The sequence below is a fragment of the Lycium barbarum genome, chromosome 4 (genome assembly GCF_019175385.1).
Source record: "Lycium barbarum isolate Lr01 chromosome 4, ASM1917538v2, whole genome shotgun sequence".
NCBI lineage: Eukaryota > Viridiplantae > Streptophyta > Magnoliopsida > Solanales > Solanaceae > Lycium > Lycium barbarum.
The window spans coordinates 24,042,774-24,063,884 of record NC_083340.1 but is presented as its reverse complement, the minus strand read 5'-3'; the positions used below and the strand labels follow the sequence as shown (position 1 = coordinate 24,063,884).

The 21,111-nt window shown below is 39.2% G+C and overlaps 4 protein-coding genes across 4 annotated transcripts; 3 read left to right on the top strand and 1 right to left on the bottom strand.

The window, feature by feature from the left end:
• Window positions 1-16,332: 16,332 nt before the first annotated feature.
• LOC132637296 (uncharacterized) lies at window positions 16,333-16,782 on the bottom strand. The gene has a single exon (XM_060354410.1). It carries the CDS (start codon window positions 16,780-16,782, stop codon window positions 16,333-16,335), a length of 450 nt encoding a protein of 149 aa, XP_060210393.1.
• Window positions 16,783-18,175: 1,393 nt separating this feature from the next.
• LOC132637295 (uncharacterized) lies at window positions 18,176-19,326 on the top strand. Its single transcript, XM_060354408.1, has 2 exons — window positions 18,176-18,187; window positions 18,718-19,326. The coding sequence occupies exons 1-2, from the start codon at window positions 18,176-18,178 to the stop codon at window positions 19,324-19,326; spliced, it is 621 nt and encodes a 206-aa protein (XP_060210391.1).
• A 176-nt stretch (window positions 19,327-19,502) lies between these two features.
• On the top strand, window positions 19,503-20,327 carry LOC132637294 (uncharacterized). The gene has a single exon (XM_060354407.1). It carries the CDS (start codon window positions 19,503-19,505, stop codon window positions 20,325-20,327), a length of 825 nt encoding a protein of 274 aa, XP_060210390.1.
• Window positions 20,328-20,373: 46 nt separating this feature from the next.
• Window positions 20,374-21,051, top strand: LOC132637293 (uncharacterized). The gene has a single exon (XM_060354406.1). It carries the CDS (start codon window positions 20,374-20,376, stop codon window positions 21,049-21,051), a length of 678 nt encoding a protein of 225 aa, XP_060210389.1.
• Window positions 21,052-21,111: the final 60 nt, after the last annotated feature.

The window sequence follows — 21,111 nt, the reverse complement described above, 5'->3', positions numbered from 1 at the left end:
AATTTTTGTCGTAACAAGATTAACTATCGGGCATGACTCATTCGGTCGTTTGGCCCTTACAACAGATCTTAATGCAGGAATTTTCATAAAAACAATAACTGATGTGGCCTCGTTGGGCTCATGGTATGATAGTCCCTAGTGTTTTTGTTTGAAGTATGAGAAGAGAAACACTATCATAGACACCGAGCAGTCCTCGATCCTAGCACTTGGCTAGTCTTCTTTACTAAATTAACACACTGTACGTTGTTGCCTCATTAAAAATCTTGCCGAAAAACCCGCTTTGGGACAAAATCGAGCTAAGGGGAAAAGAGTGCAACACTTGTTTTCACGTCTAACTTCTAATCTTCCCAACTTCATTTGGGCTTTTGCTCCTGCAAGGACAAAAAAGCGGTAAGTGGAAAAATTTATGAAGGGGATTAAGGTTGTACCTTAGCAATAGTATCGCTTTAAGTGTGCGACATTCCAATTGCTTGACAATTGTTGGCCATCCTCTGACGCGAGCTGGTACGATCCTTTACTGGTTATACCAATCACTTTGTACGATCCCTCCCAGTTTGGACCAAGCTTCCCCTCATTAGGGTCTTTTTTGTGTAATGTGACCTTTTAGAGGACCAGGTCCCCGATCTGGAAATGCTGAAGATTAGTCCTTTTGTTGTAGTACCTACCCATCCATTGTTTTTGCGCTGCCAATCGGACTAACGCTGCCTCACATAGCTCCTCCGTTAAATCTAGTCTTACTGTCGTCGCTTCATTATTTAACTCCTCGGTGGCATTATAGAATCTCACACTTGGTTCTCCGACTTCAACGGGGATTAGAGCCTCTACTCCATACACCAAGGAAAATGGCGTTTCACCGGTTCTTGACTTCGATGTTGTCCTGTACGCCCATAGTACTTCCGGCAAGATTTCATTCCACCTGCCTTTGGATTCATCTAACCGTTTCCTCAAGTTTTAGATGATTGTCTTGTTCGTTGATTCTGCCTGTCCGTTTGTACTTGGATGATACGGAGTGGACATTATCTTTTTGATCTTTAGGCCCTCGAGAAGGTTTTTGACTTTGTTACCTGTGAACTGTTGGCCATTGTCACAGGTGATCTCAGTTGGGATATAGAATCGACATATGATGTGATCCCATATGAAATTGATATCCTCCTTTTCCTGTACTTTTTCGAAGGCCTGTGCTTTAACCCATTTGGAAAAATAGTCAGTTATAAACAAAATAAAACAAGTCTTACCTAGTGCCCAAGTTAAAGGGCCGACAATATCCATTCCCCATTTCATGAACGGCCATGGGGATAATATTGAATGGAGCAATTCTCCCAGCTGATGGATCATAGGGGCGTGTCTTTGACACCGATCACACTTCTGAACGAAATTCTTCGAGTCTTCCTCCATGTGATCCCAGTAGTAACCGGCTCGGATCAACCTTCAAACTAATGATTCAGCCCGGAGTGATTACCACAGGTTACTTCATAGACTTTGTGCATCGCGTAGTCTGTCTCTCCGGGCCCCAAACATCTAGCTAATGGTCCGTAAAACGAACACCGATACAGTTTTCCTTCGATCAACTTGTATCTTGCTGCCTTGGTCCTAAGGGTTCGTAACTCCTTAGGGTCCACTGGTAATTTTCCATCCTCCAGATAGTCTATGAACTTGTTCCGCCAGTCCCAAGTTAAACTCGTCATGTTAACTTCAGTGTGGCTACTTTCAACGGCGAAGTTCATTAATTGGACCACAGTCCCCTAGTTAAATTCACCTGTTCCAACCATAGATCCTCGGTTTGATAATGCATCTACCTCGAAGTTTTGTTCCCTTGGTACATGCTGCATAGTCCACTCTTTGAATCGGTACAAAACTATCTGTATCTTCTCTAAATATTTTTGCATTCGATCATCTTTCACATTGAAAATATTGTTTACTTGATTCACGACCAAGAGTGAGTCGCATTTTGCTTCGACAGTTTCCGCTCCCAAACTTTTGATCAGTTCCAAACCAGCAATCATAGCCTCATACTCGGCTTCATTATTAGTTAATTTTAAAGTCCTTGTAGACTGCTAAATGATATTCCCCGCAGGGGCTTTAAGTACAATACCGAGACCAGTCCCCTTTACATTGGTGGCTCCATCCGTATACAAGGTCCAAATCCCCGAGGTTTTACTCGAGGTTAAAAGAAGTTCCTTCTCTACCTTGGGCACCATTGCTGGGGTAAAATCTACCACAAAGTCCGCCAAAATTTGGGACTTTATAGTTGTTCGGGGCTTATATTCGATGTCATATCCGCTGACTTCGACTGCCCATTTTGCCAACCTACTTGGCAATTCTGGTTTATACATAACATTTTTAACGGGTATGCCGTTACCACATAGATAGGGTGACATTGAAAGTAAGGTTTTAACTTTCTAGATGCACTTAATAAAACTAGGGCCAGTTTTTCTAAGTCGGGGTAGCGTTTCTCCGCATCCCCCGGGGTCCTACTAACATAATAAATCGTAAATTGCGTACCTTCTTCTTCTCGGACCAGCACTCCACATACTGCAAATTCGGACATTGTCAGATTTAAGTATAGCTGCTCGTCTACCTTTGGTGTGTGCAACAGATGCGGGCTTGATAAATAGATTTTCAATTCTTCTAGGGCCAACTGACACTCCAGTGTCCACATGAAGTCATTTTTCTTTTTAAGTAGTGAGAAAAATTGGTGGCTTTTGTCTGAAGACCGAGAAATGAATCTACTTAAAGCTGCGATCCTTCCGGTCAGTCTCTGCACCCCTTTTACGTTCTCGACTACATGAATATCCTCGATGGCCTTGATCTTATTCGGGTTAATCTCGATTCCTCTATTTGACACTATGAAACCCAAAAACTTTCCAGAACCTACTCCGAAGGCGCATTTATCCAGATTCAGCTTCATGTTGTATTTGCGCAATATGTCGAAGGTCTCCTGCAAATGCTTTAAATAGTCCTCTATTTCCAAGAATTTGACTAGCATATCATCAAAATAAACTTCCATTGTTTTACCTATTTTCTTTTTGAACATTTTTTTACCAGGCATTGATAAGTGGCACCGGCATTTTTTTAACCCGAACGACATTACGTTATAACAGTAAGTTCCGTACTTGGTTATAAAAAAAGTCTTTTCCTGATCCCCCGGGTTTATTCGGATCTGTTGTATCCAGAGTAAGCATCTAGAAAGCTTAATATTGCATGGCCAGCCGTCGCATCGATCATGCGATCGATTTTAAGCAAAGGAAAGGAATCTTTCGGGCATGCCTTATTCAAATCTTTATAATCTACACACATTCTAAATTTGTTCCCCTTTTTGGGCACAACCACTACGTTAGCTAACCAATCCGGGTACTTAACTTCCCGGACGGATCCTATTTTCAATAACTTTGTTACCTCTTCCTTGACGAATTTATGCTTAACCTCGGTAATTGGTCTCCGTTTTTGCTTTAACGGGGTGAATTTTCGATCCAGGCTTAGCTTGTGAGTGGTGACTTCGGGTGGAATACCTGTCATGTCTAAATGGGACCATGCAAAACAATCGACATTAGCTTGACGAAATTTAATTAATTTACTCCTGAGCTCTGATGTTAACCCCATGCCCAGGTATACCTTTTTATCCGGTAGCTGAACGAACAGAACGATTTGCTCAAGTTCTTCCACTATTGATCTTGTTGCATCCGAATCATCGGGGTAGTACAAATGACCTAGGAAATCCGAAGTCGTCCTCTTCCATGTCCATCTTTTCTTCCCCTTCGACTCTGGTCGGACCCGTGTCCTATGATTGCTATTTTGCGTTTTCCATTTCGTCCGCGTCCTCAGCATTTTTGGGGGCTCTTCCCATTGTTTGAATAGTTTCTTTAACTGCGAACATTTCCTTAGTTGTGGGTTGTTCTCCATGAATGACCTTCACCCCTTCTGAGGTTGGAAATTTCAACATTTGGTGTAAGGTTGAAGGTGCTGCCCTCATGATGTGTAACCATGATCTTTCGCGCAGAGCGTTATATCTCATTTCCCCGTCAATAAGATAAAACTTCGTGTGCTGGACGATACCGGTTGCGTTCACCGGAAGTGTAATCTCACCTTTTGTTGTTTCGCATGCTATATTGAATTCGTTCAGAACATGGGCCGCTGGTACGATCTGATCTAGCGGTCCCAACTGCTCCACTACCTTCTATCGAATAATGTTGGCCGAGCAACCTAGATCAATCAAAATACGTTTCACATGAGTTTTATTTATAAGGACGGAAATTACCAAAGCATCATTATGAGGTTGAATGATACCCTCCGCGTCTTCGTTGCTGAAGGCGATAAATCCATCCGGTCCATAGTCCCTGGTTTTTTTTCTCGGGTGATTGAGAACTTCGTCTTCTTCATCATCGGTCCTCCGGGTGTTTCCACTCCCCTAATGATCATGTTGATCACATATTCGGGTTGCTTCATTTCGCCCTTTTTGCTAGATTCCCGATTCTTGAAATGATTATTTGCTTGCTCACTCAGGAATTCTTGAAGATGACCATTCTTTAATAATCGAGCCATCTCATCCCTTAGTCCTTTACAATCGTCAGTTCGGTGCTCGTGTGTTCTATGGAACTCACATATCAGGTTCGGATCTCGTTGCGAAGGGTGTGTTCGTAGCGGCCTAGGCCATCTCACACCTTCGATTTGACCGATCGAAGCTACAATTGCTGCCGAGTCGACATTGAAGTTGTATTCAGATAATTTTGGACTTTCACCGGTATCTGACCCCCCAACGTAGTTGTTTTTGAATTGTAAACCCCTGCTCCCCGAACCTCGATCGCTCCATCTGTCACTCCTTGTTATACTGGGACCGGGCCGCTTCTTCCCTTATTCGATCTGAAGGTGGAAATTTCAGGTTAGGAATACGGATGATACCTATCCCTTGGTGGTTGAAATCTAATCTCAGCTACCCTTTTAGGTCTATCCGAATTTTTAGTCCGATTAATCGGACCTGGCGGAAGCCCAAGCTGATCATCCTCCACCCGTATCTTGGATTCATACTTATTGTGGACATCCGTCCAAGTAATAGCTCCAAACTGCAATAGGTTTTCTTTAAGCTTGAGAGAAGCGTTAGAACTTCTGGGATGAAGTCCCTTCGTGAAAGCATGTGCTGCCCACTCGACAGTAACCGGGGGAAGCAACATCCTCTCCTTTTGGAACCTTGTCACGAACCTCTGAGTCGTTCATCGTCCTTTTGGAAGATCATAAATATGTCAGCCTTTCTTGTCTGCACTTTCCGGGCCCCGGCATGCAATTTTACTAAAGCATCTGCGAGCAACTTGAAGGATGGAATGGAGTTTTGGGACAGTGTACAATACCACTGCATAGCTCCTTTAGTCAATGTTTCACTAAACCTTTTTAGCATTACCAATTCAATTTCATCATCTTCCAGGTCATTCCCCGTTATGGAACAGGTGTAGATGGTTATATATTCTTGTAGGTCTATTGTCCCGTCATATTTCGGGATATCTGGCATTTTAAACCTCATCGGTATTAGTTTTGGGGCTGCGTTCGGTGGGAAAGGCCTTCGGACAATATACTTGGTCTCCGGTCCGATCAGAATTGGCGACGCTCCTGGAATCTGATCCACTCGGGAATTATAGTCTTCCACCTTCTTTTTGTTGGAGTCGATCCGTTTAGACAGTGCCTCCAACTTCTTTATTATTGGGAAGATCCATCAGGCACCGATCGTTCTCGATCGCTGCTTACCTCAATTTCCCTACGGGCTGGCATGGGCCTTCAGTTCGGCTCCGCTAACCTGACCTCATTGTGGTTCTTTTAGAGTTGGGAAATAGCCGCCTAATGCTGCATCAGGGTTGTCTGTTGTTCCTGCAATACATCATAAATCACACATAATTTAATCTCGTCTCCCTCCTCTCCGTTCACCCCACGGGCAGTTCCCTTGTCGGCAGGCGTGTCTCCGCTGTCGTGAACAGCTACGTTCCAGTGGGAAACACTTGCATCAGCGGGAGGGTTTTCGTTCGGATGAGTCGGTGCCATGATGTTCAAAGGTATGCCATTGTTGGGGTTAATGTCGTGGTTGTCATTGTTCGCGTCGTTTATGTTTGACATATCGGTGTTAACCTGAAATCAAAGATAAACGACAAAAGAATAAGTGAAAGCCGATAAAGTGAAAATCGATAAACAAATCACCGCTATTATCCTTAGCCCCACGGTGGGCGCCAAACTATTTATCCCTAAAAAGATAACAATTGAATTTGTAAGTGGTTTAAAAGATATGCGATTTGATTTGCTATAGAACGGGAAAATAATAGCAATGAAATACAATTTGCGAAGTAAAGAGTAAGAAGTAGCTTTTGACTGATCGGACAGGCTGGCCTGGAGCTTAGATTTGCTATGACCGAACTGTGAATAACTTTAATAAACTTATTGCCTGACAAAGCTATGGGGATAGAACAATGGAGTGATTGTGTAGAAGATGGTAAAAAACTGATGGCCTTGAGGGTTTACCCCCCCTCCCTATTTATAGTACAAGAATTTACATTCAAATAGGTAACTAAATCAATTTGGAGATAAGGATCCCCGAAATCACGGAAGTGATAACTGTCACTGCGTCGTGCGGAGTGAAATCCGCAACGAGCCGGATTTCACGCAATGTTGTCAACTGCTGGTGTGCTCCTCGGGAATCATCGGTGTCACGCCCCGAACCTAGGCCTGGACGTAACACGGCACCTGGTGCCTGACTGCATGTGACCGAGCGAACCAACTGGCTGACTGAATCAACATGTGATATCAAAACATAACTAAATGTGGAATAACTAAACACATGCTGATATACTAAAGGTCTAACTGAAATCATAATGCGGAAATACTTAGACAATCTGAAATATATCTGACAGTAGCCAACATGGCTAAACCAAAACGATTGAACAACTGCCAACAAGATTAACATAATAAATATCTGACTGTCTGAACTGTGTCTATGAAGCCTCTAAGAGTACTGAATGATAGATCTGTCTATAAACTGAAATAACCGGATAGCTGACAATGCCCCGAAGGAATGTGGGGCTCACCAGTAGCTGATACGTGCACTCCTAATTAGCTGAGTCGTCAACCTGTGTATCGTTACCTGCATCGCGAGATGCAGGCCCCCAAGCAATAAAAAGGGACATCAGCACATTTGAATTGTACTGGTATGTAAAGCAACTGAAGCAATAAAATACTGGAACTGAAACTGAAAACTGAAACTGAACTACACAGGAAAGCAAGAAGCTGAAGTACTCCCTGTTCTGGATGAAGAATCACCTGTAAAACTGTATATATATAAATGTAGCCTAGGGCCCAAATAATGTGCACAAAATTGTGGCCTCTGGCCCAAGAAATACGTATGCATAAATTGTGGCCTAGGGCCCAAAAGTACAGATACAGGTGTTCAACATTGATATTTTACAAAACTGAGACTGGCTATAGCTGATAGCATGATAACTGTTTCTGATTCTGGGACTCTTGCAGTTAACTGGTTATACACTGACTGAGACTAATGTGATAATAATGCATAAGTCTATAAGGATTACGTGCTGGGTTCATGATGTTCAAAGTGACAACCATGAACGAATTCTGTAACTGCAACCCTAGAAGATAACAGTTCTATATCATTTCATGAAACTAGAGTTAACTATATTCTGAGTCAAATTTCTAACAAGTATGAAGAATGAGGCGTAGGGAGAATCATGAACATTCCCTAACGTAGACAGTTAGCCTCACATACCTCAATTCCAGCCTTTGAGCGTAATACAATGTTCGTCAACCCTCTTAACTTTGATCTATATCAATACAAGTCAAAGGGATTCTATATTAGCAATAATATTCATGTTTTGGTCATCTAAGCATTTTATCAAACACTTGGTGGGCATGAAGCTCCACAACCTTCATTAATGGTGTTTTCGTCACCCAATCCCATTCTATTACTTCTAGATGATTCTACAATCTCAATTAGATGTAATTAACATCATTCTTCATCACTCATATGAATACAACAAATCCCAAGTCAACAATCCAACAACTCTAGCATAGTTCATATAATTCCCTTCATCAAACCCAATTATTATTCTCCCAAGAATACATCAACACTTTAATCATCATGAGAAAGTCATGAAACTTACCTTAGATAGTGGTTGAACAAGTCTTGAGTGGAGTTACTCCTTTAGCACCAAAACCCTACTTCACTTCCCTTGGGTTTTCTTGAATTAGATGAACTTTGGCTAGGTTTCATACATTTGGGTTCATGGATTTGGTGTTATTGATCATGGATTTCCCTTGAATTTTCTTGTGGATGAATGTTAGAGAGTATTTTAGAGGTTTTCTTGAGCAAGAATGATGAAAATATGATTTTGGACGAGTTGGGTCTTATTTAAAGTAGTCCAGAAAAGTCTGGACAAAATCTCTCTGGCACAACTTGCGACGGGACTGCGGCGTCGCATGTAGTGTTTGCGAGTCGCATCCTGAGTCGCATCTTGTGACAGAGGGTGATATTCTGTCGAATAGTCTGTCGTAAAATGGCCATAACATTTTGTGTATAGCTCCGTTCAAGACCCATAACATACCGTTGGAAAGCTATTTCAAAGGGCTACAACTTTCATCAAGGAAGCTTTCCCAAATTCTCAATTAATAAAGGGGTTATGGTCGTTGGAAGTAAGACCTTCTATAAACTCACTTACAAACATGCCCGTAGAGTGGTTTTCAACTTTGCTTTGCCTAAAGACATTTCTTATGACTTAATTGGTTTTCATAACACTTCCTATAACCCTCATATTGGTTCCATTATATTATCATCTTATGAGTCAAACTTACGTCCGAAGTTACGAGGTGTTACAATATCTCCCCCTTGGGATCATTCGTCCTCGAATGATAACCATTCGAGATTCTACAAAAATTTCGCCAGAGTTTCCCCTGTAATAAGGCACTACCAACCTATCACAACAACCCATAATATCATTGCCTCACAGGGCTACATCACAATAGCATTATAAATTGGCCACACACGACCAATAGCATGAAAAGAAAGCTTACATACCTCAAAATCTTGGTGCTTCATCATAAATCTCTTCTGCAGGCTGAAACAAGTGTGGGTACCTAGATTTCATATCCTCCTCGGCTTCCCATGTTGCTTCCTCAACTTTCTGACTCCTCCACAGGACTTTCACTGACGCTACTTCCTTAGTTCTCAACTTGCGAACTTGACGATCAAGAATGGCTACAGGGATCTCCTCATAGGTGAGGCCATCCTTAACTGTTATAGCATCAGCAGGAATAACCAACGAAGGGCCTCCCACACACTTCTTCAACATTGACATATGAAACACTAGATGCACCATAATCAAGACTTGTGGCACCTCAAGCTTATAAGCCAATTGACCAACCTTTCGTTGGATTTTGTATGGTCCATATGGCGGGACTATGCTTTCTCCTTCTTACCAAATCTCATAACGCATTTCATAGGCGAAACTTTCAGAGACACTTAATCATCAACTTGAAACTCTAAGTCTCTACGCTGCATATCCGAATAGGACTTTTGGCGACTCTGAGCCGTCTTCAAACGCTTCTAAATCAACTTGGCCTTCTTTATAGCATGATAGACCAAATTTGGTCCTAACAACTCTGCTTTCCCAACTTTAGACTAACCAATCGGTGATCTGCACCTTCGCTCAAAAAGGGTTTCAAACGGTGTGATCCCAATACTAGCATGGTAATTACTTTTGTAAGTAAACTCAATAAGAGCTGGTGGTTATCCCAATTACTATTGAAATCAAAGGCACATGGTTACTGAACCGAATGAATACATGATTACTAAATTGTTGAGACATTGAACCGAATGTCTACTGAACTAACTGAATACTAAGCTGACTGAATACTGGATTAACTGAATACGAAACTAACACACTAACTGAATATTGAGCTGACTGAATACTGGATTAACTGAGTAACATTAACTGAATACTGAGCTGACTGAATACTGGATTAACTGAGTAACATTAACTGAATACTGAGCTGCCTGAATACTGGATTAACTGAGTACGGGACTGGCGTGAATACGTGAGTACTGGACTGATATCTAAGTACTAAGCTGACATAAATATCGGAGTATTGAACTAACATGAACATTATAACATGAGATCTGAATAGCGTATCTGTCTGACCATTTGTCTGAGGATGAAAAGTTGTACTAAGGTTCACCTTGGTACCCAATCCTTTTTAAAGGATTTTTAGATGTTCGCTGTGAACCGAGCACCATAGTCTGAAATAATGGACACTAGGGTTCCATACAATCCGACAATTTCATTAACATATGACTTCGCATAATCTTCTGTTCAATATGTGGTCTTAACTGGCAAGAAGTGCGCTGACTTCGTAAGTCTGTCCACAATCACTCAAATTAAATCATGCCTCCTATCTGAACGAGGTAGACCTAGAATGGTGAGCTTCTGACATAATTAGCTCTCTGATCCCATCTACATCTGGAACGCATAATCTGCCTCGGTATCTCAAGGTACCGTTATCTCCCCTTTGTTTAAAAGCTAAGGCTTTATATTCATGAATCCCCTCTTTCATCTGTAACAAGTAGGAATCACCAAACTGTTTCTCTCTAACTTTAATGACTAAGAAGGAATGCCATGTTCTGGGCAATAACTCCACCCGCTTCAGAGTCTGGAAGTCAAATTCCCTAGCTTGGATAAGCGGTGAACTTCTTTCACCTTAGTTCTCTTGTCTGCCTAAATCATGAGCTGTACTTCCTGTACTTGATTTTTTTTTTGACATACTTCCTAAAATACTCATGGTACTGTTGTGTGCTAAGTTTTTCACTAGCCCCTTAAAGATTAGAGTCTTGTACAATGGCACTACCCTTTTGACACATAACTAGGCATGATCTTATAGCTTTTCTGTGATCGCCTAATCGATAGTAATTGAACTTGACACGATTCGTCCAACAATTATTCTATTCATTTCGGGTTAGGCATATTCCCTATGGAGACTATCTCATTATGCCAACCTAACTGAATTAAGGTTCTTCATATCTCATACTAATCCTTCGGGTCTTCAATTATCTCACTGGACTTACTAGCGATTTATGCATCTCCCCCTTAGACCAAGGCTAACGTCTTATACTTACAAATTCTTCTCTTTTGATGGGATCCAATCAACCTTCCTTATCTTCTGTAATTCCTTTGTACTCTACAAAACTGACGACCCTTTTTTTTTTTTTTTACTCACTTCTGAGCAATTTCTCATTGGGAAAAACTAAATTTACTTACATGAACGGGTTGCTACTGTATTCATAACTGGCATACTCCATCTTAACGACTTAACTCTGCTCACATTGTAAATCTTAGGACAGCCCCTTTTGACAACTCTTAAAGGCTATTCTTCTGCAGTTTGCTCTTTTATGGCTTAGCTGATTTCTTTTCCCACTAATCACTCTACTCTGAACTTAAATTAAGCCCTTGGTTTTTAACACACATTCGGATGTATCCGAACTGTCACCCGCTCAAGGTGTTCATCTGAATAGGAAATCAAATCATATTTCTAATAGTTCTGCTGAAATTGTTAATGCATTGTATCTACTCAAAACTTACTTACTATTTTTCTGTTAATCACCTGCTAGCTTCATATTTTCTTATTATGCTCTGAATAACCTAAGTTATTTCTAACTCTCCCTCATCATCTGACGCTATTCTATGGCCGTATACTATCTTTTCTGAACTATGGATCACACTTAAGAAACTTTTATCTACCTTATATGAAAGATACCCAAGCTTTCTATACACTTCAAAGTCATATCAGACTATACCCATCTGGAATAAACACTTACTCACATAGTTTAAGAGAGAACTGTCACATCTCCTTATCTCATAATAATAATTACTTCTGAATTAACTTACAGCCGTCGTACTCTCTAACTCTGGTCTAACTAAAACTTAAACAAACTGAAATCATTCATATTCGTCACAACTCTTCCTTCTTGGTATTCTTGTCTCAATCATACTATTACTTCTTTTAAATATAAACTCGTCATAATTTATCCCTGCTTATCAATTCAGTCAATACTTCAATATAAGACTCCATTAAGATTGGCCAACCTTTTCCATATCATCTCTTAGTATCACAAGTCCTTCCAAATTATCCTAGCATTACTTTTTACCATATCGATATTGACCTCATAATTACTATTACTATCAATTTGACAGTTAACTTTATTTCTCGAAGTCAGACTTGTAAATTGGTAAAATCCTATAATTACTGTTGACACGACCTTTCAAGACATATTACGAACTTATATCTCATTCTCCTTCTATTTCTAGGAAAATTTTGGCAGAGTTTCCTCTGCATTTCTTATTATCCCAAAACCTGCACGTAGGAAATACCAACAATGCCTCACAAGGCCAACATATATATACATATATATCATATCATATCATATCATATCATATCATATCATATCATATCATATCATATCATAGCCACACAGGGCTCCCAATTTCAACAATAGTATAAAAAAAACGATGAACTTACCTCATATGTCCAAATCAAACTGTACCTGTTACACTTTCCTGTTTATTTTCCCCTTCAATCTTTAACTGCAGATGGAGTGGGTCCTCATGACCTCCGGTAGAAAATTGTCTGCCACTACTTCCTTGAGATCCTCCATGATTTACCTTTTTCCTGTTGACTTAGCTCCTTTTCTAATTTCTCTGTTATCCTCTCCCTGTTGTATTTCATTCTCCTTTCTTAAGAACATCATTATTATTCAACATACCATTCTTTCTACTACACCCCTTCTCAGGCATCTTACATTGTATTACATTTTCAATAGCACTTGAAGTCTGATTCGATACCGGTAAGTACTACACAATTGTACCCTCTATGGGTGAACATCCTTACTTGGACCTTGAATTATCTGTCTGTCGCCTGCGCATTCAAAACGTACGTAATACGATAGGAAGAGAAGTTACTTATCGCTCTAAGCTTTATGGCACGATCTAGAGTAGAAAGAAATGAGACAAATCCTGAATGTCTTGGTGGTCAACTGTTTATATATGTGGGGCCCTCACACATATAAAAGAGACCCCGCTAGACACGGCTTCATAGACTCCCTAAGACACTTGAACCTAGGGCTCTGATACCAAGCTTTGTCACGCCCCGAACCTAGGTCTGGACGTAACACGGCACCCGGTGCCTGACTGCATGTGACTGAGCGAACCAACTGGCTGACTGAATCAACATGTGATATCAAAACATAACTAAATGTGGAATAACTAAACACATGCTGATATACTAAAGGTCTGACTGAAATCATAATGCGGAAATACTTAGACAATCTGAAATATATCTGACAGTAGCCAACATGGCTAAACCAAAACGATTGAACAACTGCCAACAAGTCTAACATAATAAATATCTGACTGTCTGAACTGTGTCTATGAAGCCTCTAAGAGTACTGAATGATAGATCTGTCTATAAACTGAAATAACCGGATAGCTGACAATGCCCCGAAGGAATGTGGGGCTCACCAGTAGCTGATACGTGCACTCCTAATTAGCTGAGTCGTCAACCTGTGTATCGTTACCTGCATCGCGAGATGCAGGCCCCCAAGCAATAAAAAGGGACATCAGCACATTTGAATTGTACTGGTATGTAAAGCAACTGAAGCAATAAAATACTGGAACTGAAACTGAAAACTGAAACTGAACTACACAGGAAAGCAAGAAGCTGAAGTACTCCCTGTTCTGGATGAAGAATCACCTGTAAAACTGTATATATATAAATGTGGCCTAGGGCCCAAATAATGTGCACAAAATTGTGGCCTCTGGCCCAAGCAATACGTATGCATAAACTGTGGCCTAGGGCCCAAAAGTACAGATACAGGTGTTCAACATTGATATTTTACAAAACTGAGACTGGCTATAGCTGATAGCATGATAACTGTTTCTGATTCTGGGACTCTTGCAGTTAACTGGTTATACACTGACTGAGACTCATGTGATAATAATGCATAAGTCTATAAGGATTACGTGCTGGGTTCATGATGTTCAAAGTGACAACCATGAACGAATTCTGTAACTGCAACCCTAGAAGATAACAGTTCTATATCATTTCATGAAACTAGAGTTAACTATATTCTGAGTCAAATTTCTAACAAGTATGAAGAATGAGGCGTAGGGAGAATCATGAACATTCCCTAACGTAGATAGTTAGCCTCACATACCTCAATTCCAGCCTTTGAGCGTAATACAATGTTTTTCAACCCTCTCAACTTTGATCTATATCAATACAAGTCAAAGGGATTCTATATTAGCAATAATATTCATGTTTTGGTCATCTAAGCATTTTATCAAACACTTGGTGGGCATGAAGCTCCACAACCTTCATTAATGGTGTTTTCTTCACCCAATCCCATTCTATTACTTCTAGATGATTCTACAATCTCAATTAGATGTAATTAACATCATTCTTCATCACTCATATGAATACAACAAATCCCAAGTCAACAATCCAACAACTCTAGCATAGTTCATATAATTCCCTTCATCAAACCCAATTATTATTCTCCCAAGAATACATCGACACTTTAATCATCATGAGAAAGTCATGAAACTTACCTTAGATAATGGTTGAACAAGTCTTGAGTGGAGTTACTCCTTTAGCACCAAAACCCTACTTCACTTCCCTTGGGTTTTCTTGAATTAGATGAACTTTGGCTAGGTTTCATACATTTGGGTTCATGGATTTGGTGTTATTGATCATGGATTTCCCTTGAATTTTCTTGTGGATGAATGTTAGAGAGTATTTTAAAGGTTTTCTTGACCAAGAATGATGAAAATATGATTTTGGACGAGTTGGGTCTTATTTAAAGTAGTCCAGAAAATTCTGGACAAAATCTCTCTGGCACAACTTGCGACGGGACTGCGGCGTCGCATGTAGTGTTTGCGAGTCGCATCCTGAGTCGCATCTTGTGACAGAGGGTGATATTCTGTCGAACAGTCTGTCGTAAAATGGCCATAACCTTTTGTGTATAGCTCCGTTCAAGACCCATAATATACCGTTGGAAAACTATTTCAAAGGGCTACAACTTTCATCAAGGAAGTTTTCCCAAATTCTCAATTAATAAAGGGGTTATGGGCGTTGGAAGTAAGACCTTCTATAAACTCACTTGCAAACATGCCCCGTAGAGTGGTTTTCAACTTTGCTTTGCCTAAAGGCATTTCTTATGACTTAATTGGTTTTCATAACACTTCCTATAACCCTCATATTGGTTCCATTATATTATCATCTTATGAGTCAAACTTACGTCCGAAGTTACGAGGTGTTACAATCGGGTCCGAACGTTTGTATCCGGTTTAGTCGAGCTTTTTCTATCCAGTGCTTCTTTCTCCGAACTTGAACCGTTGAACCTTAGGTCGGGGTTACCGACCCCAATTTTAACTGTATACAGTCATTATTTTTCAAGAGTACAGTTTTTGGGCATTGTGCTACAAAGAGCTCATGGAAATAAATGGTCAACTTATTAAAACAGTTACCTCCTTTACAATAATGTTGCTAATCACCATAATTCTAACACATGAACATGCCAAATTGTAATAGGAGGATAAATACATCACCATTTACCTAAAAACCTACCAAAGGCACCTTTCTACTTTATAACTTTCCTAAAGACAAACATTATTTTGGTGTAACATTAATGAAATCTTTTGGCTTACAAAAAATGGGCTCGTACCAATTCTTCCGCACTAAGTTTACATTTTACAACAAGATTGTCCTGCATGCACCAAAAAAAGACTTCTATGTTCTTCTCTTTCCAGATAAGGAGAATTACAGTAAATACTTACCCCTTTGGCGCTTGCACTTTAATGTACAACTTATATATTCATACAATTGGTGCAAATATCAGTTGTGAGTAAATTTTATGGGAAGAATTACACACTTCCCCTAAAGTTTAGACTCTAAGAGTAAAACACACATATTTACATATATACCTCCAACCTTTGGTAGTATTTTATATCCTAAACGATACTGTAGCATGACAAGTTTATCCTTCACGTGTTCCTTAAAAAAATTTATTTTTATTTTTATTTTTTATTTTTTGAAAATATATAAACCATCCCGGCATAGCTATTATCAGTTGTGAGTAATACTGTAGCACTCGTGTAGACTTATTATTAGTAATATCATAGCTAGTATACCTTTGTTATATAAGATTAGGAAAGAGGGGAGACAGGTGTTTTATCTTTAAGTTCCCTGTGGGGTGGGGGCATTGCTACCGTAGGATTCACCTGAAAAATAAACTAAGAGCAAATTTTAGCATCTTGAAGCTGCAATATTAGTCATCTCGATGATATGATTTTGCATACTATGCGACCCATCAAACTTCATGGTCGTGAGTTCAGCCATTAGTGTACCAGCGAGAGACTTATCAGCAGAACGAAAACGTTCTTCCACAAACTTTAGGTATTCCCTAGCACTTTCTGTCTGTGGAATAGTGCTCTTAATGTTGTTGGCAATAATCATTCGCATAAACATAAGGCTCAATTTGTTAGAGCGTTCCCATGCTTTATGGAAAAACTTCTCATCCTCACTGTTTGTATCAGTAATAGCAGTGGGTTTTTCTTTCAGCAGAGCCAAGTCAAGTTCCATCACACCTAAGTGGAACTGGACTTGTTCATGCCATTCAGAGAAGTTCAATCCATTGAACACAGTAACAGATGAAGCAAGCGAATGAAGAGGAATAGCTGCAAAATAGATATACATACAGGGGCGGATCTACGTATATCCTGAAAGTGTAAGGGGGGGGGGGGGGGGGTGAATTGTTAAAAAATTTCGATCTGTTAGTCGACTAGGTTAAACCAGTAGTCGACTACCTACTCAGTGAATACTAAAGTAAGGTGCAGAAAATAAATGACACACGTATTTTATACTGGTTCAGATTCAATGTTAATCCTAGTCCAGTCCCCTTGGGTTGCAAGGGTGTTCTCTGCAGCTCTTTTATAAGGTTTGGTACAATGAAGGTTTTGAATGAAGTTCCTACGTCTACACTCAAAACACTCTTATTCTTTTTGATACAAAGCCTCACAAACTATAACTCTCCTTTCTCTCTTATTACACTATGAATCACTCAGACTAACAATGTTTATTTGAAAGTAAAGCAGAGCAACGGAGGTAATGAGACAATTGCATAAATCTTGTGTTTGTGAGGCAGCCCTTTTTATAGTGTTTTAGGCTCTTCACGCAGAGAGATCAACCCAAGGGATTTGATCCTTGGAAATGGAATTAAAGAATAAGACCGAGCTTTTGCTGCTTTCCTTGTGCATCGAGGCAGCATCAGAATTATTACACTTCATGAGATATGCCTTTTAATGTTGGAGATGGCTTTTCCTTCTTGAAACGATTTGATGCTGTTGGAATATTGCTTCTTTATTGTGCAGATATCTTTTCCTTTCTTGAAAGATTTTATACTGCTGAAGAGTACTGTTGTTTGCACCGTTAGGGCTGGGAAACCATTTCTCGAGTGAGCCCAGCTCGTTGGGGCTGTTATGTGGGCTTCCATTTTGTTGGGGCTGTTTTGTGGGCTCACATATATTCCTTGTGTGATTTAATTACTATACCTGCACAAGTAAAATTGTCATCATAAAAACTTGACACTAACATATCCCAGGGTGTTCATCCGAACCCCCTCAGTCGAAAAATTACACTGTTTATATAAGGCCAAATTTTTATTTTATGTGTATATATTTAATATTGAACCCCCTCAACACAAACGAAAGGCACAGCTCAGTGGCGCAGGGGGTTCAGAGTTGCACATTGCACGCGGGTTCGAATCCCTGCAGCCCCGTTTAAATATTTTCTGAACATTTTATTTCAGCTGTTTCATTAAACTAAATGACGTAGTTTAGTAACGTTATATTTACTGAAAATAAATGGACAAAACGGTGTAGTTTTGTAGGGGGACAAGTCTAATTGGATTCAAATCCCTAAATAAGTCCAATACTAAACAAACCAAAGGTTTTCTTTCTTTTCTCATCCGTCACTGTGCAGTGTCCACACCTTCTTCTTTTTTTGGCTCAGTATTGTCTGTTGATTTAGCTATTGCTGGCTGTCGACCTTGTCCTCTCCTTAACGTCAATCGTCTCTGTGGTCTCCGTTCATGGCTTCTTCGGTAAGCTTTTAGTTCCCTCCTTTCTCCATTTTTTTTTATCTTTTCTAAAATTCTATATATTTGCTTTATTGCTTACCTTCTTCATAGTTCATACCCCACTTATGAGAATAAAATACTGGGTATTTTGTTGTTGTTGTTGTTGTTTTTGTAATTTTGTATATTTGCTATAAAGTTTAGCTCGATTGCTTCAAATTGCCCGGAGTGACTGAGAATTGATCAGTTGCAAAATTTTCTCTCATGCTTTTTAGATTATACCCATGAAGTATTTTTTGTATTTGGAGATATGATAGTTGAAAATGTAATTCTACTAATCAGTTAATCATTTTGGGAAATATTATAAATGACTCAGTTTAGTTTCATGTATAATTAATTAGTGTACTGTGTAGAGATTAGATTTCTTGCTGTGTTTAAATAAATTATTTTAGGAAGAATAATTTTTTCTAGGAAGAAGGAACTGAATGAGTAAAATTGTCTACATAACTGTTTATTTCTTTTAAGTTCTAACAAAATTCTTACTTTTTACGATTCAGTCTCAACGTTCAGTGAAGAAGTATTTTACCAAAGTACCGAAATCAAGTGTAGCTTCTTCTAGTCAACCTAACCAGGAAGCAAATGCCAACCATTCAGAAGTACCATTACCTTCTTCTCAAGAATTTGATTTGAGTACTTTAAATTATGATCCGGGTGAAAGAACCCCAATCTTGGACTATCATCCAAACCATCGTGATGTTATTAGAAGAGCATACCTTATTAATGGTCCTTGTCAACCTCGGTTGCTTCAGCATGAGTATCCTGAAACGAATATTTCTGGATCAATGCGCCTTTTTAATTCTGAATGGTTTGATGATGTATATCATGATTGGTTGGAGTATAGTGTTAGTAAAGATGCAGTCTATTGTTTGTATTGTTATCTATTTAAAGGCTACAACACCAATCAAGGTGGGGGTGAAATATTTTCAACTGTTGGGTTTAAGAGTTGGCAGAAAAAGAAGAATCTTGGAAAACATATTGGTCTACCGAATAGCCCACATAACCAGTCAAAAACGAAATGTCAAGATTTATTGCGGGTACAACAGTCTATTCATTTGCACTTGAGATGCAATTTAGTCAATTTAAGCATGCGTATTTGGTCCGCTTAAGTGCTTCCGTCGATGTAGTAAGACTTCTTATAACTCAAGGATTGGCATTTCGAGGTCATGATGAATCTAAATCATCACTTAGTAGGGGTAATTTTCTTCAAATTCTCTCATGATATGCAAAAAAGTGTGATAATATTCGTGATTATGTACTGGAACATGCTCCTCAAAATGATCAAATGACTTCTCCAATGATTCAAAAAGATATTGTGAGTGCTTGTAAGACAGAAACAATTAAAGCTATTCTTGAGGAATTAAATGGTCACTACTTTTCTTTACTAGTTGATGAGTCTTTTGATGTGTCACGCAAGGAGCAAATGGCTATTGTCTTACGATATATTGATAGAAATGGATTTGTGATGGAGCGGCTTCTTGACATTGTTCATGTTCAAGATACTAGTGCTTTATCTCTAAAGAGAGCAATTGTTAATTTACTTGCTCAACATTCCTTAAGTCTATCATATGTGCGTGGACAATGTTACGATGGGGCAATCAATATGCAAGGTGAGATCAATGGCCTTAAAATGTTGATTAGGCAAGAAAGTAGATCGGCCCATTCCATTCATTGTTTTGCTCATCAACTTCCACTAACTCTTGTTGCGGTCTCGAAAAAATGTATTGAAGTGGGAAAACTTGTAGTGTTGGTTTCAAATATTATGAATGTATTGGGATCTTCTTTTAAGCGTATGGATGAATTTCGAGATTCTCAAAAAGAAAGAATTCAAGAGGCATTAGATTTGGGTGACCTTACAACCGGTAGGGGCTTGAATCAAGAACTTGGTCTTGCAAGAGCTTGTGATCCGTGTTGGGGATCTCATTTTAAATCTTTCAACAATTTTATTCTTATGTTTGGCTCTATTCTTAATGTTCTTGAATCACTTGTTCTTGATGCACGATTATTGGATGAAAGAGCCAAGGCAATGGGATATCTCGAAGCTTGTCGAACATATAAGGTTGCGTTCATGTTGCATTCGATGAGGGATGTTTTTAGCAATCACAAATGAGTTTAATAAATGCTTACAAAAAAAGGAGCAAGATTTGACAAATGCCATGTTACTTGTTGAAGTAGCCAAAATAAGGTTGCAAGCGTATAGGGATGAAGAATGGGATTCTCTTATTGCTAGGGTGTCTTTGTTTTGTATCAAGCATGAAATTTTGGTACCTAACTTTGAGGAGCCATATGTTAGCTCTTTAAGATCACGAAGGAGACTTGGTGACAATAAAGTCTGTCATCATTATCGTGTTGAGGTATTTTGCAATATTATTGATTGGAAACTTCAAGAACTTAAAGATCGTTTTGGCGAAGCAACGACTGATTTGCTTCATGAAATTTCTTGTTTGAATCCAATTGACTCGTTTTCAAGTTTTGACATCAGGAAAATAATGAAAATGGCTAAATTATATCCTAATGACTTTAATGAATTCAATATGGGTTCTCTTGAGAATCAACTTCTAAGTTACATTATTGATGTTCGTGATGTTGATGAAAGGTTCTCCAATCTAAAAGGGCTTTGTGATCTTTCGAAAAAATTAGTTCAGACAAAGAAGCATTCAAATTATCCTCTTGTATTCCGCTTAGTGAAACTTGCTTTGCTTCTGCCGGTTGCCACTGCATCTGTTGAAAGAGCTTTTTCAACAATGAAGTTTATCAAGAATGACTTGCAGAGTCAAATGAGTGATGATTTTTTAGCGTTTTTTGGTGCCTTATCTAGAAAAAGATGTATTTAATAATGTTTCTAATGATGCTATTATTAAGACATTTCAAGATATGAAACCTCGTGGAGTACA